The following is a 24966-nucleotide window of genomic DNA, read 5'->3' as shown; positions in this document are numbered from 1 at the left end:
AAGAGTCAGAACTCTATGACTTCCTTTCCTAGCACCAACCAGTTGTTTTGCAGAAAATGACTTGTCTTCATTTTTATGTTCATGGTACCCCCCTCCAGTTTTGCTGAACATGCATTCTAAAATGATGCACAGTTCCACCACATGGTTTGTTACAAACCATGGTTTACTCTATAGCAAACCAAAATAATGGGTTGAATCCTCCAAATCTGTCATAGTAAGAACGACTTTCAAAGGCTGTTTTGAGAAAATATTTTTGATTTTACTTTGTAAATTCTATATTTAAAAGAGCGGAACAATTGAGAAACAGCCTCAGAGAAGCAGTTCATTCAGTCAACTAAATAAGAATACATGGAATATGTGGAAATGCCTCTCTGTCTTCCAGGTAACCCAGGCCTGCACAGTCCCATGCTAGACCTTGACAATGATGCACGTCTCTCAGTGTTGGGCCATCTTGGTCAGACAGCGTCACTGAAGAGGGGCAGCAGCTTTCAGTCTGGCCGAGATGACAGTAAGTATCTCCCTTCACTCCCACCTGGTCTTTTAAATTTGTACTCCTGTAATTTACGACCTTCTTCTTTTGGTACATTCCGTAATTAGTGGTGTTATTAGTGCTAAGTATTACCAACTAACATCTCTGGTGCTTATTAAGTAACTACCCAGTAATTACAGTTAAATAATTAAAATAAATAATTAAAATACACTTTACATTAAAGAAATGCCATTTGTGTTTTTAATAAGTCATTGGGCACAGGTCAGTGTTAATTCAGCATATTTAGTTAAAGTCTAGTTTTATTTTTTCTGTAGTTGAGGTTTTAAAAAATGCCACAGAAAAAAGTTTATGAGAACTTCTTTGAGAAGAAATGTGCAACAAAGATAATTTCTATAGTTGGTAGACCTTTCTGATGTAAGAAATCCATATGGGGTGATAGAAATACATTACCTTATCTGAGAGCACTTCAGAAAGTTCATGGAAAAATAGAATTAGAAGATAATATGAATCTTTTCATGAACTTTTTGAAGTATCCTCATATAAATTCAAATACCTCTAAAGTTTCTTTTAAAGTATGTGTTATATTATTCTCACAAGTATTGGAGTAGGGGATTTTCTAAGATTTTATAAATAAATATGAATGTCCATTATAAGAACACCTTCAGATTAAGTATTTATTTGTACTAAGTGAAAGTCTTTTATAACATATTTCTTCTTATTATTCTGTTCCCATTCTGCACCATGCCCACCAAACATTAGTATAAACAATGACAGACCAGAACTCTTTGCTTCTACATTCTATGGTACAGAGTCTAACATGGAGCCCATTAAGAACATACAGTCAGGGCCTCTTACTCTGGAGTGCAGTTCACCTGAGTTTTTTAAACACATTTCCGTCATTTAATTTGTAGAATAGTATATCAGGTCTCAGCATCCTTTTCCTCACTCCTTTCCTGTCCTTATGTAATTCACTAGCACCAGATGTTGTACTAACAGGCTGAGATCGATTAGAAACTATACTTGAGGCTGACTGCAATGACTTTTACCAAGCTATTTGGATCTATTTTATTGAATTTTAGAAATATATATTAAATTTGGAAATTTTTCAGCCATGATTTTCTCAAGTATTTTTCTGCTCGTCTCCCTTCTCTGGGACTCCAATTACATGTGTGTTAGACTAATACCACCTCAATAAAGCAAGTATTGAACAATGAGTCACACAGACCTTTTGGTTTCCCAGTGCGTATGAAAGTTATGTTTACACTGTACTTTGGTCTGTGAAGTGTGTAGTAGCATTATGTTTAATAAAACAGTGTACAAACCTTAATTAAAACATGCTTTATTGCTTAAAAAAAAAGTGCTAATTATGAGCCTTCAGTGAGATGTAACCTTCTTGCTGGAGGAAGGTCTTGCCTTGGTGTTGCTGACTGATCAGTGTGGTGGTTGCTGAAGGTTGGGGTGCCTGTGGCAGTTTCTTAAAATTTCTTCAGCGCTGAACTTTGCCACATCAATCAACTCTTCCTTTCATGAGAGATTTCTCTGTGATGGTGTTTGGTAGCATTTTATTCACAGTAGAACTTCTCTCAAAATTGGAGTCAGTCCTCTCAAATCCTGCTGTTGCTTTATCAACTAAGTTTATGTAATATTCTAAATCCATTGTTGTCATTTCAACAGTGTTCACAACATCTTCACTAGGAGTAGATTCCGTCTCCAGAAACCATTTTTATTGTTCATCTATAAGGAGCAACTCCTCATCTATTAAAGTTGTCTCATGAGATGGCAGCAATCCAGTTCCATCTTTAGGCTCCACTTCTAAATCTAGTTCTCTTGCTGTTATCATCACACTGGCAGTTACCTCCTTGCCTGGAGTATTGAACCCCTCAGAGTTATCCATTAGTGTTAAAATCAACTTCCTCCAAACCCCTGTTAATGTTGATATTTTGACCTCCTCCCATAAAACATAAATGTTCTTAATGGCATCTAGAATGGTGAATTCTTTCTAGAAAGTCTTCAATTTACTTTGCCCAGATCCATCAGAGGAATCACTATTAGTGACAGCTATAGCTCTATGAAATATATTTCTTCAGTAATAAGATGTGAAAGTTGAAATAACTTCTTGATCCATGGGCTGCAGAATAGATGTTGTGTTAGCAGGATGAAAACATGAATCTCCTTATACATGTCCATCAAAGCTCTTGGATGACCAGGTGCATTGTCAATGAACAGTAATATGTTGAAAGGATCTTTTTTCCTAAGAAGTAGGTCTCAACGGTGGACTTAAAATATTCAGGAAACCATGCTATAAACAGATGTGCTATCATTCAGGCTTTGTTGTTCCATTTATCCAGCAAAGGCAGAATAGATTTAGCATAATTCTTAAGGGCCCTAGTATTTTCGGATGGTAAATGAGCATTAGCTTTGACTTAAAGTCACCACCTACCATTAGCTCCTAACAAGAGACTCTGCATGCCCTTTGAAGCTTTGAAGCCAGGCATTAACTTCTCTTCAGTGATGAAAGTCCTAGGTGGCATCTTCTTACAATATAGCCTGTTTCATCTACATTGAGAATCTGTTGTTTACTGTAGCCACCTTCCTCAATGATCTTATCTTGATCTTCTGGATAACTTACTGTAGCTTCTGCATCAGCACCTGCTGCTTCACCTTGCACTTTTATGTTATGGAGACGGCTTCTTTCCTTAAACCTCATGAACCAACCTCAGCTAGCTTCAAACTTTTCTTCTGCAGCTTCCTCACCTCTCTCAGTCTTCACAAAATTGAGGAGAGTTAGAGCCTTGCTGTAGATTAGGCTTTGGCTTAAGGGAATGTGTAGCTGGTTTGATCTTCGATCTAGACCACCAAAACTTTCTCCATATCAGCAATAAGGCCGTTTCATTTTCTTATTATTTGTGTGTTCACTGGAGCAGCACTTTCAATTTCCTTCAAGAATTTCTCCTTTGCATTTACAACTGGGCTAACTGGCATGTGGCCTTGCTTTCCGCCTATCTAGGTTTTTGTCATGCCTTCCTTACTAAGCTTAATCATTTCTAGCTTTTGATATAAGGTCAGGACAAGACGCATGACTCTTCCTTTCACTTGAACACTTGGAGGCCATTGTAGGGTTATTAAGTGGCCTAATTTCAATATTGTTGTGTCTCAGGGAAAAGGGAGGCCAAGGAGAGGGAGGGACACAAACAGGAACAGCTGGTTGGTGGAGCAGTCAGAACACACACAACACGTACTGATTAAGTTCACCATCCTGTATGGGTGCAGTTCATGTGCCCCAAACAGTTACAATAGTAACATCAAAGATCACTGATCACAGATTATTATAACAGATATAGTAATAATGAAAAAGCTTGAAATGTTGCAAGAATAACCAAAATGTGACACAGACACAAAGTGAACACATGCTGCTGGAAAAATGGTGCCGACAGACTTGATTGAGGCAAGGTTGCCACAGACCTTCAATTCATGAAAAAACACCATGTCTGCAAAGTGCAGTAAAGTAAAACGCAATGAAACGAGGTTTACCTGTAGAGTCAATTGCTGTGCCTTCAACTTTTCTGATCTTTTTTCCTCCATTGTGTCACCTAAAATTTTCAGGTATTGTACTTTTCATCTCTAGAAGCTCTATTTGGTTCTTTTTAATATTTTTGCTTTTGTGATTATTTTTGTGTTTTCTTTAAATTTTTTCACAGTTATAATAGCTGTTAATTCCTGGTTTGTTAATTCCATCATCTTTGTCATTTCTGGGTCTTTTACTTAATTGACTGATATTTCTCCTGGTTTCTGGTTATGGGTCACATTTCCCTGCTTTTAGATATGTCTAATCATTTTTCATTGTTTCCCAGATACTGAATGATCAGTGTTGAGTATCTAGGTTTTGTTGTCTTCTTTTGAAGAGTGCTGGACTTTGTTTTAGCAGGCAGTTTAGTTACTTACAGATCAGCTTCATCCCTTCAGGGCCTGTTATTAAGCTTTACTAGCCCAGGTCTAGAATAGACTTTACTCTAGGGATACTTCAGGCGTACTGCCAAGGCACAGCCCCTTGGGTCTCTACTGATAGGCCCAGGTAATTAACAAGGACTATTCCTTCTGGTTGTTGGGAGCTAGAAATTCTCCCTTCCCCATGAGATCTCTGGGGATTGTTGAGCTTACAGTTCCGTGGTTGGCCTTTGCCTGGCTTTATGAAGTTTCACTCCACCTATGTATGGCCTACTCCCCATCAAAGACTTAAGAAGATCCTATGCAGATTTCTGGAGCTTTTTTCCTACGTAGCTCCCTCCTTCTCCTTTCCTGAACTCTTCCCTGCAGTTTGCAGTCACCTGTGCCTCCTTAAACTACAGTCTCTGTCTGTCTAACTCAGAAAGGCTACCGTACTTTGTTTTGGTTTCTCCTGCTTTGCCCCGTTGTCCAGGAATGATGCTGGTGGAAAGCACAGCTGGCTGCAGACCTGCACATGCTCCCCTCCCTCAGGGATCGCAGGTGTGCTGCCTGCTGTGCGGTGTCTAAAAACAGTTGTTTCATAGAGGTTTTTTTTTTTCAGTTTTCTAGTTGTTTATGGCTGGAGGTTAAATCCAATCTGTGTTACTTTAGCAAGGCTAGAAGTGGGAGTGGAATAAATCAAGTTTAATTTCCCCAAAAATTATTACTTGAAATTGGAGTCTTTGGTGATGGGGAGCAATAATCAGCTACAATGTATATCGACAAAATAAAATTAAAAAAAAAAAAAAAAAAAATCAACTACATTGTATATTGATAAAAAGATTAAAAATAAATAAATTTTAAAAAAGGAAAAAAAAAAAAAAAGAAATTGGAACATCGTGAAGGATTGCTTTCAGTAAACCTTAGGTATGAATGAAGTTGAGGAAGTTCATTCTGAACTTTGTGATCAAGCAAAATTCATAAGCCTACATACTTACTTTGTGTTTTCTACTTAAATAAATCAGGCAGACGTTCCTGCCATATCCACTTACTTCCTTTCATTATCCTTAGGAAATTACTCTTGAGGTTATTCTGTCAGTGGTATATTCATGTAGGCCTTTAACAATTACGTGTTGGATTCAGTGAGAAAATCCAAATTCATTTTTTAATTATAATGATCAGAATTTGGATGACCTAGACTTAGAAGGAATGGGGGAAAAGGACTGTCATTACATACATACATATGTAGGTATAAATAATTCGCAAGTAATAAAAGATCAAATAAAACATTGTTGCTTTGCCTCGCACGGATTTGTCACCCCACTTCCTCTGGGTGACAGAGACATAAAGGATTACTCACAGCCCATCTCTACTGAGCAGTGAAAGGCCCCGAAGTGGTTAATCTCTCTTTGGGACGCTCAAGTGAGAGCCATCCCTTCTTAGGGTTCTCTTCCTGCATTTATTTTCCAGACCAGGAAGTTATAGGAAGAGACATAGATGGGGGTATAGTTTAACAGTATAGGCTGGTAACTTTCAGTGAAACAAGCCAGATGACATTCCAGTAGACAATTAAGTGGTCCTATCAACAACAGTTTGATCTTAGCAAACATTCCTTCCTATAACAATTTCTCAGTATCTTTACATAACAATCAGCAACTATTCTGTCTTTTGAGCCAACAACCTGCTGTGCCACAATTCTTATCTTGCAACAAAGATTCGCTAGCCTGGGGAAAATTTCCTTTCCTTGCAAGGTCAATATTTGAAACTGCAAGGCTTTGGAAAACCAGGCCCTGTGAAGTACATTTGCTTTTTAGTATATTCCACAAAACATGATACTAAGAATTGTTCTCTATCACTGGGAAGGAGTCCACAGGAATCCAGCTGATTTCCAGGAACCATGATGATTGAGCACCAACACTTTAAGTAATTACAGAACTGTCAGCCGAGTATGATTTTCTGGCAACACTGTTACGTATCTGTATGAACACTCCATGCTCTGGGGAACTCAGACAAAATAATTTTACCAGTTAATCTGCCATGAAAAGATTTAGCTGAAGGAATCTTTTTGGAAGCCTTTTGGAATTAGTTTGCTATGTTTTTATTTACAATTATCTAAATACTTTTCCTATCATAAAATCATTTCAGTTAGAATACTTATTAATAGATTTAACAAGAGAGAAGCTGAGTTTACTTTTGTTTATTTTGTGGCTTCTAAAAAAGAATTTTTTTTTTTTTTTATTGTGAAATGGCAGTCTTCTCTCCCTATTTTACTTTGGGGGCAGGGAGTAATTTCCAAGATGGACTACTCATTGAGATCCAATGGTATCTATGTGTAGAGATCCATGCATACATAAAGTATCTGTGCACATGTAGAGTATCCACATGTGTGGAGTATCTGTGCATGCATAAAGTGTCCGTGTGTGTGGAGTATCTGTGCATGCATAGAGTATCCATGCATGGGTGGACTATGTGCACTACAGAGTATCCATGCATGTGTGGACTATCTGTGCATGTGTAGAGTATCCGTGTGTGTGGACTATCTGCATGTGTAGAGTATCTATGCATTTGTGGACTATCTGTGCACGTGTGGAGTATCTATGCGTGTGTAGAGTATCTATGTATATGTAGAACATATGGTTCTCAAATGAGCCAGGCATGCCCCATGAAGAGCTGAAGAGCTGGTCCAGATTCAGTCCCCTCAGAGACTTGGGTTCTGCTTAGGTTGCTTTCACTTTAATTTCCCTGCAAACAAGCCCCATAAATAATACATGAGATAAAGATACAGATGGGTTTCTCGCAGTCAGGGTATACAACATAATGGTCAGTATAGCTGTGTGGAGGAGTTCATATCTTTTGAAACTTCATTTTTGGGGAAGATGCCTCGTAAAAGTCTATTTGCGATCATATAAGGCAAATCTTTCAATGCATCAAGTTTTATTTTTGACCTTATTGGAACCAGGACACATTTGGCCGTGGAAAACAGTCTTTATCAATTACTACTGGGAAAAGGAGTCTATAACAGCTCTGTCTCCAGATGAAATCTACTTATCTCTTTATATTCGTCTCACATTACTATTATGACTTATTTAATGAGCTGTTCTATTAGATTATAAACTCAGTGAAGGTGAAGACCTACCTTGTTCAGCATTAATGGTGAACAATTTAGAGAGGTCTTAGGTGTAGCCACATAATAAGCACACAGTAGATATTCAATAAGTATTGGCTGAATGCACAGATAAAAATTTACAATGTAGACCTAAATAAAGAGTCATGCCTTTTACGCATGTGAAAACTGAATTTAAATTTTTTCCCACAACTCATAACATAGACAAAGGGCTAATATTGCTAATACATAAAGAGGCTTTATGGGCCACAAAAGGGAAGTCTCAGTGGTTCTTAAGCATGTGAATAGGTATTCAGCCACACACATAATAATAATAATAAAAAGACAGTGTAACACTACAGTGAGATACCAGCTTAGCAAAACCCCAAGTGTTTATTGTTTTGTTTTGGGCTTTATTTGGTCTGTTCATTGGTGAGGTTATAATGAAGGTATTACTTTCATGTGTTGCTAGTGGAAGTGTAAATAACCCCTTTAGAGGGCAATTCAGTAATAGCTGTGAAAATCACAACTACACTTACTCTTTGACCTAGCAGTTCTCGATATAGGAAATTATTCACGCTTACACTTGCACGTGTGCTAAATGATGTAGGCCTACAGTTATTGGTGGAAGCATTAATTTTAACTGCAAAAAGAGTCAAAACAGTCTCGTTCATTAGAAAGGAACTTGTTAAATTACGATGCATCCAAAATATGAATTACTAAGTAACTGTGGGGAAAAAGAGGAAGTGCTTTATGCATGAATACAGAATTCCAGGATCCATTATTAAATGAAAAAAGCCACTCATGTCAAGAGTGTGTTTAGTATGCTTTCATTTACGCAAAAAACAAAAACTTAAAGAAGGGAGGGGAGGATATTTATATTTGCTTGTGTACATAAAAAAACATTTCAGAAAGAATCACAAGAAACTAGTAACAGTGGTTTCTTACCTAGCTGGGGCTTGGAACTGGGCAAATGGGGTGGGGGCAGGAGGAAGAATTTTCACTGTATACCTTTTAAGTTTTATTTTCAAACCATGTATTGTCTAGTCAGAAAATTATTAAACATTCAAAATTACATAAAATTCACCCCTCCTTCACTGGAATAACAACACTTTTTGCCTGGGGGTGTTTTGAAAGGAAGCTCCTGGTTGGCCAACGGAGCTGAGGAGAGTGCTAATCTGAAACTGATCTGCCTTTGAAGCTCCAGCATTGGAGTTAGAACTTGACCCTGAGAGCATTTCTGATGGCCCATGAAGTGGTCACAGGCCAGGAGGTGGGGCAGAGAGGGCATGCAGGGGAGCAGAAAGAATCCTGAGCATGCCAGATAATCCAGTGATCCCTGGGGTAAAGAAAGAGGGAGAGATTGGGAATGGTTAGTGGTCCTTGGATGTCCACATTTTGCTTTTGTTCCCATACCTCTTCTTCCCATAAGAAGTCTAAATTCTTATTTCCCAGTTACTACAATCACTGTGTTAAATGTGTAACCGCAGAGGTTTCAACATTTTCACTTTTTCTTAACATGTATATTGTGGGAGGAGTTATTCATTACATGGTTGCTCTTGAATGTGCTCCTTTATGACGGCTGGATTCCTTACTGAATCTTCACCATCTAGGATGTATAATGGCATTTCTGACAGGTTGATATTAGCCTCAAATTTTGTTATTGGCTGCAGAGCAAAAACAGCAGGATTCTTTTGAGAGAAATATACCATCCCGAGGACAAGGTCGAAAAGCCAAAGCATCCTGCTCTCCGAAGCCCTCCCAGCTTCTGATGCTGTGCTTGCCTGACCCCTCAGTCTGGCCTGTTGGTCAGCACTGATGCTGTAGAGGGCGTTCTTCTTACCAGAGGGAAACAAGAGAGGTGGCATATCTCTGGTTACAAGCATACCACTGTGCTCTGGATGCTTCTGGGCAGTGGGAGTGCAATGTGAAAAATGAAATACTGCTGTGTCAGTAAATTAAAACTCTGCAGCCAGAGTGGGTCACCATGTGTTTCCACAAAGTTTGGGCTACTTCTAGTGTGTATTTGATTTCTGGGTGGGAGAAGGGGCAGTAAGCTGTTCAAATAGATTTTTTTCTTGATTTGAAAGTATATTCATAGTATTTTATTCTTTTCTGCCCTTAGCATGGAGATACAAAACTCCTCATAGGGTGGCATTTGTTGAAAAATTGACCAAGCTTGTTTTAAGTCAGCTGCCTAACTTCTGGAAACTCTGGATTTCATATGTTAATGGAAGCCTTTTCAGTGAGGTATGTATATGAATTTGACTACAGGTGGAGCTAAGACACTGTGAATTTATAGTCCTTAAAATTTTAAGTTGTGAAGTGACTTTTTTAAAGACTTTACGGGCCCAACACCTATGACTATTGTCATATATTTTAAGACTAGTTAAAAGCATAATAAAGCCCTAGCACTCAGTAGCCATGTGACACTGGACAAGTTACTTGACTGTTCTGGGACTTGGTTTCCTCATCTGTAAAGAGAGTAGTAAGGGCAGCTATCTCAACAGGTGGTTGTGAGGATTAAATGAGATAGCAAAAAAGAAAGCTTGAGATATTTCCAAGGACCCAGAATCAACTGTCATGCCAGTGAAGTCCCATTATGGGTGAAATTACTGTACAGGAGACTATGAACAAATGATAAAAAAGATGAAATGTTTGCAGCTTGCACATAGGTCCGAACTAATCCATATAACTTAAATTTTCTGGTTGGTAAGAATTTAAAGATCACATAGTCTAGCCCCATTGTTATCAGCCTACAGAAGTTTTTATGAGCCTCTACATTTTCATGAGTCACTCATTTGCTTAGTGTCTTAATCATAATGCAGTTGGTAGCATAGAAAGTATGAACATAAGGTAATGACTCTGACTTTTGTGTGTAGCACGTGGAAGTCAGACTCATCACTTTATGATCTCACTTCAGGTGCTTAAGGAAAGGCCCCCTGTTCCTGGAATATGGATTCTAACATCCTTTGCCCCGAGCTGCTGAGGGTACCTCACCTGTAACATTGAGAAGACAGCTCTCTTTTGTGTCTCCAAGGGAGAACTCTCTATAGCCATGGGAGAAGCTGGGAAAGGTGGGTCTTCCTGAAGGTAAAGGCTATTTTCGCAGAAAGTTGATAAGGACAAGGACTAAAACCATGTTTTGTTTCTTGCACAAAGGCACAGCCTTTGTGGTTTAAGATCACTCTTTGGAGAAAAGCGGTTAGTCGTCTGGGTGCTCCAGGGCTTTCTTGAGTCTCTTAACCATAAACATAAATTCACGCGGGTATTAAAGAAATAGAGTTGTGCTGTGGAGGCTTTTCCCTTTGCATATTTAAATTCTATTTGCTGACCGTCTCTTTTCTTTTAACCCTACTAGATCCCTAGATCCTTGCTTATATGAGTGTTTGGTCATCTAATACTTAGTGCATGAAAAACAGAAAAACAGTAGTGCATGAAAACAAACTCCTTAGTGCAGAAAACCATTCTCTCTACTATGACGTATCAATGCATTTTTTCTTCCTTGAATTTGAGCAGTGTATTCATTACTGTACTTTATAGGTGAACATTCAAATATTAAAGCAATGAAAGACTTTCTTCTTTTTGTATGACTTGGTTATACACAAACGCTACTGAAAAGTTAACTACACAGAGGAAGTCCTTCTTCCATAAAATACATGTAGGTTTTGCCTGGTCTTCATAAATGCAGAGTTGCTTATTGCTGGCTTAGGAGGAGAATGCTTCAATTTCAGTTTTATAGGTGTCCTAAAAAAAGTTTTCCCAATGCTCTGCATTCACACATGTCACGCATCAGTCTGTATGTATGTCATTAATCTCAGCTGGGTGACAGTGGTGTGGCTTGCATTTCTGAGGAGAGTCTTGAGGTGCCTTGCCCTCTGCCCCGGTCTGCCCTGGGCACCACAACTTCCTCTCTAAACCAGATTGCTCACATGGACGGGAAAGGCTGGATGCCTCCATACTGTGCCTTGGACAGACTGTTTTCATAAATTTTCTTACAGAACACTGCTGTAACAATGGAAACATCCAGTGTGTATCACTTTTGTGACCTTAGGCAAATTACTTTTCTTCTCTGCACATACCTCTGTAAGGCTGGCTTGAGAATTCACTGAGTTAACATAAAATGCTTATTATTTGGAATAAAATTTATTCCAGTAATTGAAATTTCATTGGCCTGGCACGTAATAGGTATTCAGTGAACAAAATTTAGTAGCATTAAAAAATACTGGACCAGACATACTAGAGTAGAATTGAATGATGTCAAGATGGATTCACTCATCTAAAGAATTGGTCCATTAGGAAATGGATTTTAAACCATAATACTTGTTTCCAGCCAAGTGTTTTCCACTCATTTGGGTCAGTCCCTACAGATGGCCCACCACACATGGACAGTAGTTGCCTTATCTTGAATCTTTTTAGAGTCATAAAATTCCTAAGAGTTTTTGATTGGGGATATTTTAGTGAAAAGGGGATATATTTTCCTTCCTTATGGGTTGTAACTAGTTACAGTAAAAATATAAATAAGATAATTGGTTGTAAATGAAAAATAAATTACCTACTTCAGAACTTGTGAACAATATTATTGTTGAAATGGAAAACTGATGTTAATTAGTTATACTGGATTGGATATGCCTATGGTATTTCTCCCTATTTAAGTTTATAAACTTTTCTTAAACATTTATAGTAATAATTATTAATTAAGTATAATTCACTTTACAGATTTAGGCATGTTTTAAAAATATTTACCCTCTGTTGAAAAGCAAGAAAGACACTCACGGGGAATAAAAAGGAATGCAGCAGGATTTAGGAAAGTGTGACGCCCTGTCAGTCTATGAGTGACATGCAGAAACTTAATTAAATTAACATTGAGAGGAGTTCTTGGACTTTTGATAGTTGATATTTAATTTCATACAAGAGAGCTTTATGATATTTCAACACAATTTACTTGAAATTTCTTATTTTTCTTCTTATAAAACTATCTTGTTTTATTAAGAGCCTATCCGTTAAAGATTTAGATGGAGTTTCCAACAGTTTAAAAAATAGTCAGTTCTTTAAACCAGTTATGCCTATATGAAGTAACATATGTGAATCAAAACAGTGAAATCTAGCCGTTGGTCTTACCACAAAGTAGTTTTGGTCTGTGTGTGCAGGAAAGAGTTAAGGTTTTTAGTTAGCAGAATGGTTAATAGTAAGTTAAGATCTCACTTTTAGATATGTGTTAAATATAGTATTTTTTGGATGAAAATCTTTAAAGCATCCAAATAATTGTTAACTATTAGGAATCAACATTTTAAAGTCACATAACTCATACTATGTAAATTAAAATATGTTTATATGTTCCAAAATTAGATTTCTGTTAAAAAATAAAGCAGACCTTCATTGTATTGGATATGTTCAACTCTTCATCAAGTTAAAACAATAAGTAACTATTATTTCATTAACAGTTGCAAGGGGCATGCCTTATTCCTAATCCTCCCACCGCACACACGCATTTTATGTATTTGGAGACAAGTCCTTCAGTTTTACAAAATTGTTGTCCAGTAGATGTCATCATGTATTCGTAAGCACCTGTTTGGTGGGCCAAATTGTTGTGGCAAAATTTAGCCTTCATTTTGGTATGATGCTTTAAACAACAGATTTTACTCTTTTCTTCAATTTAAAAATTATTGAACAGAACAAATGACTGTGAAATACTGTTCCTGTTGAACAGTCCTATGTACACAATTCAGTGTGTGTGCAGTATTAGATTCTGTGGAAGATGCATTTACAGAAGACACTCTCTGACAATTGAGACACTTACAGTTTTACACTGGCATGTCCCTTCCCTACAGCATACCATACCAGGTATGTGAGTAGGATTCTCCAGAGAAACTGAACCAATAGGATATGTGTATACACACACACACTCAGGGGTTTATTATAAGGAAATGGCTGACGTGATTGTAGAGGCTGACAAGTCCAGAGGTCTTCAAGCTAGAGACCCAGGAGGGAGCTGATGGTGTGAGTTCCAGTCCAAATTCCAGCAGACTTGAGACCCAAGAAGAGCAGATGTTTTCAGTTCAAGTATGAAGGCAGAGAAATCCCAGTGTTCCAGTTTGAAGGCTGTCAGTCAGGAGGGGTTCCCACTTACTCGGTGGAGGTCAGCCTTTTTGTTCTAGTCAAGCCTTCAACTGATTGGATGAGGCCACCCATATCAGGGAAGGCAGTCTGCTTTATTTAGTCTACTGCTTCAAATGTTAACCTCATCCAGAAATACTCTCCCAGAATAATGTTTGACCAAATGTCTGGGCGCCCTGTGGCCCAGTCAAGTTGACACAAAAAATTAACCATCACAAGATGCTTAGAGTGTAGTGCTGATGACACCAAGGTCAAGGGTTTGGCTCCCCATACTGGCCAACCACACGCGCACACGCACACACACACACACACACACACACACACACACACACACACACACTGACAAGATCCTTAACAAAGATTTAGCAGTATGGAATTCCAATGTCATTGTGTGCCTCTTGACATTCCAGTAGGGGCTGGGCTCCTCATCAGTGTCTGAATTCAACCTCTACAGCAGTCCTCCCAACTCCCAGCCATCACACAAAAGTCTGAAATTCCTGTAATCCCGCTTGTTGACATCTTAAATCTCCAGGAGAAAAAAATTGAGTCTGTTGAGCTTTTCAGGAGCATATCATAGGGTTACGCCTGGCAGATCTCCTTCCAAGGGCCAGTCTGTCACCTCAAGACCAGGACTTCACGTTTTATTTTATTTTTTTTAAGAAGCCTTTAGATTAGCCCAGTAGTATTCAGAACAATCATGATTTCTTAAATATATTCAAGGAGGTCCTGAAAAACTCCAACCCCAGGTGATCATTCATTCACTAAATATTTATTGAATATCCTGAAAACCCTCTGTGTGCCAGGTTCTGATACACACACACACATACACATGCACACACAATATATATGCATGCATGTACACATTATGTATGTGCATATATGTGTATGTATGTAATGTATACATACATGCATATAACATACATGCACACACAATATATGTATGTACACACATAAATTTTAAGATACATATATGCAATATAAATAAAAGTGACGAAGATAAACATGACCTCCCCTACCCCCCCCCGGAGAGATGGAACCTAAACAAATTTTTAAAAAATCACCCTATATTCTGGTAATGACTATAAAAGAAACAAATGGGGCCCTGAGATAAAGAGTATCAGTAGTGGGATGAGATGCTGTCTAAGCTGACACTTGGCACATGAGAAGGAGGCAGCCCTGCAGAGGCTCAGGGGCAGCACGTGTGAGGCAGCAAGAGAGTCACACACAGCATCGCAGGGAGGAGCTTGGCACACTGAGAGGTGGGGGACAGCCCAGCAGGCCGAGTGTCCCAGGCAGTAGCAAGGGCCCAGGAGGACCGGCAGCGGGCCTAGAGGACAGACGGGGCCAGCTGGTAGAGGGCTTCCTCGCAGACCCAGGAAGGGGAACCTGCCAGCTTTCTAGTTTTATAAAGACACTTTGGTTGCCTGTTCAAGATAGTTGAAGGGGACAAAAGTGGGGAGGCATCAAGGTCGTCCAGGCAGGGAACAGTGGTGGTTTGGATCCAGGTTCTGTCGGTGGAGTTGCAGAGAAAGGGCAGGTGTGAATTGCCTTTTCAAGGTGGTAGTGCTCTGTCTTACTGATTGATCAGATGAGGGAGATGAGGGTGGGAAGTCAGGTGAAGCTCCCAGAGGGGGTCCTGAATGCATGGGTGTGTGTGGAGGAAACATACTAGATTTCCACTTGTAGTGTCTTGGATTTGAGATTCCTGTGAAGTATTAGGGAAGGTCAACCAGTGTGTATTCAGACATTAGGCAGGCAATTTGAGATTCAAATCCAGGTCTCAGAGGATATATTTGGGCTGGAAATGTACATTTGGAAAACATTAGATAAAAATTATATTTGAAGCCATGGGAACAAATCAGTGAGTGTATAGAGAGAAAAAAGAAAACAAAGTGCCCAAGACTAAGAGCTGACAAGCCACAGCGTGTAGAGAGTGGCCATTTACCACCTTAGTGAGCAGAGTGTTCATCTACTCCTCTGCACTTAGGCCCTGTGCCACTAGCACTGGGACTCTGAGTTGTGGCATCCCTGGACAGAGACCGAAAGCAGGCTGGCAGACGCACAGAGCTGGACTCTCCTGACTGGGCATGACTCTGACAGGAGTCCTCTGGCCTGTCTCCTTTCTCCCTGCAGCCCCCAGGGCAGCCAGTTCTGAGCATTTGCATGGCCTGGTGCCCACCTGCTGCCGCCTGGGATGCAGCAGTGTCCTGCTGGCTGGACGTGCCCTCTCCTCCTCCTCTCTTTAGACCTAGTCACCTCCTTCTCCTGTTAGAAACACTTCAGTTACTTCTCACTTGTCTTCAGAATAAAGGAAAAACCTAATTTCTGAGTTAAGTTCTGGTGTGCAATGAATTTTGAGTGTCATTGCTCAGTGAACTCAGGAGTTAGCTTTTTGAATGATTATTGAGGTGAATTTGGGGTTTAGTTTTATATGTATACCTTTAATTTTTTTCACAGCAAAAGTGCATTTCTACAAAGAAAAAAAATGATAGAAACTGTACAATTTAATGAGAAAATTTTAAATAAATGTAAATTTAGAGTTTGAAGGGTATTTATGCATGAGCTGAACACTTTTTATCAGGTATATCTCATACTTTTGTTGAAAACGTCCAACAGTCCTAATGCTTCTTTTACTTGCCCACATAAATAATGTTCATTATATAAATCAACTCTATACACTGTTTCTGTGGCTTATACATTATATATTTACACATATTATAACATTGCTTGTATTTTCAAATTAACTTGAAGTAAATATCAATCATTTAAAATGCAACTGTTTTTAACTTAACTGTCTCTTGACATGTCTGTAACCAATAATATATGCAGGTTTTAACTTTGAAAGATATTTTTGCATTATCTCAAAGAAATGTCAGAATTTTCTTTTACATTGTATCATTTTGTTATTGCTTATTTATGTGGAAAGTTTTGTAATCCTGCCCTTCTAGGACATTTTATATACAGGTTGAATATTGCTTATCCAAAATGGTTGGAAACAAAAATGTTTGGATTTGGGGTTTTTTTCCCCCCCGAATATTTGCAGAATACGTACCAATGGAGTGTCTCTAATCTGAAAATCCAAAATCCAGAATTCTCCAGTGAGCACTTCCTTTGAGTGTTATGCTGGCACTAAAAAGTTTTGGATTCTGGAGTATTTTGGATTTCAGATTTTCAGATTAGAGATGCTCAACCTGTAATAATTAGTTGTTAGAAAACTTGTGATAAAATGTTAACTGACATCCAATTGAACAGATTTCTCTTTTAGTCATTGTAAAGTAGTCTTCCACACATTATTTTAAGGAGAAAGAGAAATATCAGAGGAAAACATGGGTAATATCACTAAACAGACAAAAAACATAACTCTAGAATGGTAGAATGTATTCTCTTCTAAATTACTCTTTAAAATCCCTGAAGGAAAAGCAGCGATTTTTATTTTATTTTTTTTAAATGACAGACATAATGCTTCTATTCATAAATATTTTCCAAGGGAATGGAATGGATTCCCCAAGATTACAGTAAATTAATTCAGACTTCACTCTTCCTTGAGATGTTGAGAATACTGTCATGGGTATGATACTTCATAGATTAACCATATGAAATTGATGAAAATGACATGAAATTTACCTACAAAATTGGAAGTTTCAACTAAATTCTTAGGTTTATTGTACCTAAAGATTTCAGGAAAATAAGTACCTTATTGTTAGAATAAAAAAGCTTTTCTAATTAACCATCCTTTAATCAGAAACTTAAATTCTTTTCAAAAAAATTTTTTATTTAATTGAAATGTATTGATTTTAAGATTATTTCTTAAGCACTCCTTTTAATCAAGTTATAATTATATTTCATGTTCTCTTTGCATTACTTGTTTTTAAATTATTACTAAAAGACATCTAATATGTTTACTTTTTTTTTTAATTTTTAAGACGGCTGAGAAGTCAGGCCATATCGAAAGATCAAAGAATGTAAGACAAAGACAAAATGATTTTAAGGTAAGTTAAGAGTAAATATGTAGACTTTATTACAGGGTGTAGGGTATTCTCATCCAAAGTTACATTCAAGGTATGCATTATTGTTCAGGCACGATCTTCTAGTTAATTTAATCAGATTAAGGCATTGTAATGCGGTTTTGCTTGTTCATTTTCTAGAAAATGATTCAGGAGGTAATGCACTCCCTGGTGAAGCTGATCCGTGGGGCCCTGCTCCCACTCAGCGTCCGGGAGGGAGAGGCGAGGCAGTACGGAGGCTGGGAAGTGAAGACGGAGCTCTCGGGACAGTGGCTCACCCACGTCGTCCAGACCGTGAGGTAAATGTGACACAATCTCATGAAAAGGGGTAATTTTTTTTTTTTCTTTGCTTTTTGAAAAAAAACTTGTAGGATATACATTTTAAACAAAGAAGCAATTTTACTTTTCTTTCTCTCTGTCCTTTTTTGCCTCTGCTGTTTCCCACATATCATCCAACAACCAAGCTCTTAAATGTTAAACGAGAATGTAGTACTGTATTTACATCTTTTTATTGTTTAGCTCAGTACTACTGTTACATTGTGATCCCTGTCACGGTCTCATTTTCCCTGTTTTAAGCCTCATGCTGTGGCTTGTAAGTTCCATGAGGAGCCATCACAGGATGGTGAAAGTGGTGATGGGCATTGCTGTGGGTCCCACTCTGCTCACTTCTGTTTCATTGTGTCTGTTTCGCAGGCTTACCTATGAGTCATTGACTGCCCTTGAGATTCCTAATGACATGTTACAGACTATCCAGGATCTCGTTTTGGATCTCCGAGTACGTTGTGTAATGGTCACATTGCAACACACGGCAGAAGGTATGTTAAAAAAATTGATGACGTTTACTGGACCATGGTTATCTGAATATGCCACCTCCTTTGAGCTTCCAAATCCTTGAAAATAAGAGAAAATTACTCTATGAAAATTTGAATATATTGGTTTATCTTATTTCGAGTAGCTCGATAGAATGTTTTTCTTTTCTTTTTTTTTGATTTTTTTTCAAATGAACTTAGTTGAGATATAAGACCATGCAGAAATTAGGATGGATATACTTGCAAATATTTAAGAATAATATAAACATCCGTGTGGCAAATAAGTAAAATAGCACATGAAATGTATGTAAAGTATAATTCTAGTTTTGAAATATGTATATAGTTTAAAATTTTAATTTAGAAAAATGAATGTAAAATCGGAGGAAAGGCTGTTAGAATGATTCTCTGGGTAGAAATTATAGATTATCCTTATTTTCTTTATACTTTTAAAAATATTCAGGATTTTTTACATAGGATCATAAAAAGTAATAAAGATTATCTTTACAAAGCAGCCTTTTGGGAATTAAATATTTTCAAAAGCACAATCAAGAACATTGTTATAAATGACATAAACCTTACTATCTGCCAGCAGGCTTTTTAAATAGGAAGGTCATATTTCTACAGAGTTGGTGGCTAATATGCTGTGTAAATGGAAAGGGAATGGGACCCAGATGAGAAACTGAGCATTCCCCTCTTACCTCATCGCCTGCTCTGCACCAGGACCACGAGCTAGCCCACAGTAGTGGCATTCCTTCAGCCAAGCAAGAATCATGCTGCCAGGGTAGTGGCATTCCTTCAGCCAAGCAAGAATCATGCTGCCAGGGTCAGCAGTGTATAAGATTCAGATGGAATCCAAATTGTTCATCAGAAATTTTAGGAAGAAAATATAGATTGTATAGATTATTTTGTCCATGTCTAGTATTGTCAAGAATACTGAATAAGCAGTAAATCATTGTCTCAAGTTGTCATTAAACCTAGTCTAGAATTCTCCAAATTGGGCTATAGAGTAAAAAATTTATTTGTATTCATGTTGTATTACAAAAATCCAGCAAATTCATATTTAAATCCTCAGGTCTACCAAAATCATTTATCTCTACTTTTACCAAGTTTTTACAAACCTATGTAAATAATCAAAAACCATAACCTTTATAGATTTTTATCTCTATAATGTTCAGTGATATAATTATAATAAAAAGTATTTTTGTGCTTGTTTCCCATGTAGAAATAAAGAGATTAGCTGAAAAAGAAGACTGGATTGTTGATAATGAAGGACTGACTTCTCTAGTAAGTTTAAATTCTTTTCAATTAGTCATTAGTGTATATTATATTCAAAGTAAGTAATTTATTGTATTACTAAGGAAAATATGCTCTCTGCATTGCAACTCTAATTTGTGGAAACAGAAAAATAAACTTCAAGTTTTCCTTTTCAGGGTCATTTTTGCTTAATGCTAATGACAGATACTAAATAATAATGAAAACAGTGGGTATCTTTTAGAGTGCCCCTTCTCCATCCTACATCATTTAGTATTTTTGTTTGCATTACTTTAAAAAAAAAAAAAAAAAAAAAAAAGAGCATGCTTAACTCTAAATGACTCAGCAACTTGAATTTTTCCGAAAAGCAGGATGGAAAAAATGCTTTTGCTGGCCCCTAATCCAAAACAAAACAGTAAAACAAAAACAACAGCCACAAACCTCTCCAGATATATTCACAGGTCAGGCAGGCAACTGTCACCATGATATATTCATTCTAGAATCATCATTTTTTCAGATGGGATGTTTACATTTTCAAAATACCTTTGAGAATCATTCTCATGATTTATTGTGTTTTCACACCTGTCTCATGGATCCCCCTTAATGATCTTTTAGGCAGGTTTCAGTGAAGATAGACATACAGCTGCTGAAACAACCCATGATGTAAGATAGGGGTCTCCTATCTCCCTCACAGTGGTGTGGCAACTCAGTCACATGTTTGGTGCTCAGGGCTTTCTCTGTCTGTCTTCTCTGTGACTCTTTGTACTGGCTTCTGCCCAGAGAGGCCCCATGGCCTTGCTCCTGTCAGGACAGAGGTGCAGCACTCTCCAGCAGCTGTGGCTGAGGCTGTCCTCGCCTTTTGTGAGCAGGAGGGTCTGGAGACGCGGAGACTGTCAGCAGAGCACGTGCTGCTCCAGCAGTTTCTGTCTTACCTTAATAAGAAGAAAGGAGGAAAATATATCCTAGAGAGGCAACTGCAGTTTCTGCCTTAGATGAGGAAACTAGAATGAAATGATGTTGACCTGCCCAACCTTACACACCACTGGTGAGTTGGGCTGTGGCGTTTCTTCATGTCCTCAAATTTCTGTGTTTCTTATCAACAGTCTTTCTTTGGGATTTGGGGAATTTTTGACTCATTCTGTTCCTCCAAAATTCAAGGTTCTATCTGAAGTTAATATAATTATACAAGAGTACTTCAGAAAGTTCATGGAAAAAATGAATGGAAAGGGAGCACGAATCTTCCCGAGTGTTTGGAAGTGCCCTCGCATATGGGTGTGCCTTACTCACGCAACAGTGTGGGGAAGATGAAGCACTGCTCACGCCAACTTTTTGCAAATTAATCATGCTTGAAATGAGTTGGAAAGTTTATTATTTTTAATAAATCAATTATCTTATTTTAAAAGATTTTTTATAAAAATATATTAAATGTGTTTATTCTACTTGTCACAACTATTTGTATTTAAATACAAATATTTGTATTCAAACACAAATTCTATAGCTAACTCTCCCTTACACTAAATATTTTTTTTCTTTTTTTATTGAAACATAATTGATTATGCATATCTGTGGGGTATAGAGTTGAATATCTGTACCTGTTTCCTTACACTAAATCTTTAGTGAAAGGTGTGGGGCAGTCCTGTACCACCCAGTAAGGCAGCCACTTGAGATGCACAAAGAGACAGAATGTGAAATATCTCAACTTTTTATATTGAGTACATGTTGCAATTACAATATTTGGATAGATTGCATTAAGTAAATTATATTAAAATTAACTTTATTTCTTTTTTGTTTTTTTAATGTGGTTACTGAAAAGTCTAAGATTACATATGTGGCTTATGTCAGTGGCTCACATTATACTTCTGTTGGACAGTGATGGTACAAAAAGTGGACTGCTTTTTGGTTTAAGTCAGAACCTGGCTTGGGCCTCCACACAGTCCTAAAGGAACCACACTATCTGTCTCACCCTAATTTGCAAAGAAGGGGCAGAGCACCTCTTCATGGGGTTTTGGGTTAGGTTTAAGCAAGGCACTGAGGACTAAAGAACTCTGTAAACTGCAAAGCATAGAACAAATGTAAAGCATTTCTATTTGTTCAACTAATACTTGTAATAAGTGGGGCTTCTATGATAATAATTTCTTAGGTTCACATTACCCTTGCTATTTTCTAAGCTCTTTCATATAACCCTATCCTAATTATAACAGTGAGTCTGAAGGAGAGGCCAAAAAGTGATCATTGGACCACTGAATAACCTGTCCCAAATGAAATAGTTGTGGGCAGATTAGACAAATCACCTTGATGCCTGGTTCCTGGTTACCTGCCTCTGATCAGTCTGTGCAAAGGAAAAAAAATTTATATGTTCAATTTGAGAAAATGTAGTCTCTGTTGTCAAGGTTCTATGTTCCATTAAAAAAACCTGACAGAAATTAAATAACTCTTAGCCATAAAACAGGTGTTGGCTTTCGGCCCTTCTCCAGGTTAGTGCTTCTTGCAAACGTGTGCACTTCGTAAGAGCTGCCACACCTCAGGACTGTGTTTGCCTGTTTATAGTGGGCCATCCTCTGCGAAGATGCTCTGAAGTGGTTACTGCGGAGGCTTGTTGGTAGTTTGTTTTTAAAGTTTAACTATATAGGTTGAGTATCCCTTTCAGTTTGGGACCAGAAGTATTTTGGATTTTGGATTTTTTTTGGTTGTTGGAATATTTGCAGAATACAGTGAGCATTTCCTTTGAGTGTCATGTTGGCACTCAAAAAGTTTTGGATTTTGGAGCATTTTGGATTTCGGATTTTCACATTAGGGATGCTTAACCTGTACTACTGCAATTGTAACCATAAAATAACTAATTTCATGTTTGACCTTACACACACACAAGCCACATAACTATGTGCAGAAAAGAAAGAACTAAACCCGAGTGTGCTTTGTGAATGAATGATTCACAGGAAGTAGCACGTCTGGAGTCAGCCAAGACATTTTCTAGTCAAATGTCACTGAAGAAACGTGCTAGCACGATAAGACTTCATAATGCTGGGCAGATTTTCCAGCTATTTAGCATGGACCTCCTTAAGAGAAAAGGTGAATCAAACTTAGGGTAGATTCTAGCTTTGAGTATTGTACCCTAAAGTGTGTGTAAAATTCTTAGTTTGAACAGTGACTTAAATTGTATCAAAGCTTGTCACATACCTCTAATTTACATTTTTTCTTTTTTTTTTTTTTTGGTGGCTGGCTGGTAAGGGGACCTGAACCCTTGACCTTGGTGTTATCAGCACTGTGCTCTAATTTACATTGTCTTCACATTTACCTCTAATTAATATTTTCCTAACATTTCCGTAGTACCAATCCCATTTGTTTGAGATGAGAATGCTTTACTTTCCCTGTGGCTGGGATAGGAAAATGTTCTTTATCACGTAGAGAAATGAACGTTCAGGTTAGCCTCGTTATGACTGTTCTTTCAGCTGAAGTATTCTCTTTAATTAGAACCTCACTTCAGGGCCCTGTGAAACAGCTTATTTGAAAGCATCCTGTTTTCTTCTCATGTTGAAAATGGTTTCTGCCTTTTCTCAATTTGGATAATTCTGAGACTTTTCTTCTTTCAGAAGAATTGGAATGATTTGTGATAACTTCTGATAGTCAGGTAAATTGGATGATTCACTGACGATACACAGAGACAGTGCTATTTCTTTCTTTTTAGAAAAAAGAAATAGCAAATGTTTAGACTGTCATTTATTCCCATTTAATTGAAACTTCCTAGTATTCTCTATCCATTTATTGTATTAATACAGATATACAAATAAAGTTAGTAAGAAAGTCTAGTTCAAATTTTAATACAAGAAGTCTAAATAATGACATACGAATGTCAATTTAACTGCCTACATTTGAATTCTGGATTTAATTCTCAATTTCTGATGGTGACTATTATTTTGTCTTAAATTTTTATACCTCCTGAGGCAGCTAGGTCAGATGAATAAGGTCAGTCATCTAGTAAATGTTTTGACTCTTTAAATGCTTCCTGTGCAGTTGGTATTTCATTCTATATTCCTTTTTTTTGTACTAGTTTTAAGTATTCTTTATGGTGGTTTCAAAGTGCCCTGATAAAATCACATTAAAGCTTTCTTTGTCTGAGTTCCTTCTGTTAAGAATTTTGTGTGTACATAAGTGTCATTTCCTTTCCTCTGTTCATTTTTTTCCCCCAAACCTTGTAAAAATTATGGGTGTATTGAGGAGAGGTTCTCACTCCAGATTTCTTGCACAGTTGAGGGTTGAGCCTCCCATGGCTTGGTGCCCTTGAGGACAACCCCGGCCTCCCTCCCGCGCGCAGAGCTCCGGCGCAGTGCTCGTGGCCTACGACCGGCCTTTCTCGCCTACTTTCGCCCTTGCATACATGCTTTCCTTGCCTGCAAACTCACCCTCCTTCTCTGGGCACCGTTCTGGTCTCGGCTCGAGTGTTCTCAGTGTCCTGGGGAACTTCTTTGACCCCTCGCCTATAGAGAGCAGACCCCTCTTGGTCATTATTTTCTGTGAGCTCCACTTGTTTTCTTCATGACACTTATTAAAGTTTGTAATTGCAGGTATTTTATTTCTACACCATTTTGTTGGCTGTTACTTTCATGGTAGTGTCTCCCTCCTGGAACAAACACATGAGATCTCTGTCTTGCTCAGTCCTGTCTCTGTCACCTGGAGTAATTCCTGGCACAGTGAAAACCTTAAACACACTTAGGAGCTAAGATGTTTGGATTCAGTCAAGCTTATCTTGAAATGTTATTGGTTGGACATATTTTCATGTTTCATTTCTTGACTTAATGTATGTAAAAAGACTGCAGTAACTTAATTGATTTAAAGATCTTGAACCTCCTCCGAATTGTTGTTATTAACATTAAATTTTGTTGAACAGTATCAGATGTAGAAAATCTAGGAGATTGAGCTCATCACAGAATATACCTGAGAAGTAGCATTTAAAATATAAACTTATTATATCTGCTCCTTATTGTATTATTTGCCTCATAGAAGAGTAGAATTTTGAAGAGAATTTTTAATTATACCTGCGATCTATTCCAGTTGAATTAAATGTACATTAGTCTCAAGACTCTCATTTTTAAATACTAAATGCAAAACATATACTAAACCTAAAACTCAGTGATTTATCAGATTATTTGCATATCTGTTTCTTTGAATTAATCTGGAAAATTTACAGTTTTTGGCCATATTCACTTCTGTTAAATATAGGTTCTTCCAAAAAGTTCATGCAAAAGATTCATATTATCTTTCAAGTACGTT

The 24966-nt window shown here is 37.7% G+C and overlaps 1 protein-coding gene across 3 annotated transcripts in view; it reads left to right on the top strand.

Annotated features, from left to right (window-relative positions):
- EXOC2 (exocyst complex component 2) overlaps positions 1-24966 on the top strand; it is a 204394-nt gene that overhangs the window by 96737 nt on the left and 82691 nt on the right. For all 3 annotated transcript variants that reach the window (XM_063096552.1, XM_063096551.1, XM_063096553.1), the window contains 6 exons: positions 383-508; positions 9643-9767; positions 17558-17623; positions 17780-17937; positions 18332-18453; positions 19670-19731. In XM_063096552.1, the coding sequence (XP_062952622.1) occupies positions 383-508; positions 9643-9767; positions 17558-17623; positions 17780-17937; positions 18332-18453; positions 19670-19731 (659 nt within the window). The remainder of the gene's footprint in view (positions 1-382; positions 509-9642; positions 9768-17557; positions 17624-17779; positions 17938-18331; positions 18454-19669; positions 19732-24966) is intronic.

Source organism: Cynocephalus volans, chromosome 5, assembly GCF_027409185.1.
Source record: "Cynocephalus volans isolate mCynVol1 chromosome 5, mCynVol1.pri, whole genome shotgun sequence".
In the NCBI taxonomy this organism is placed as follows: Eukaryota; Metazoa; Chordata; class Mammalia; order Dermoptera; family Cynocephalidae; genus Cynocephalus; species Cynocephalus volans.
This window is presented reverse-complemented; position numbering and strand designations above follow the sequence as displayed.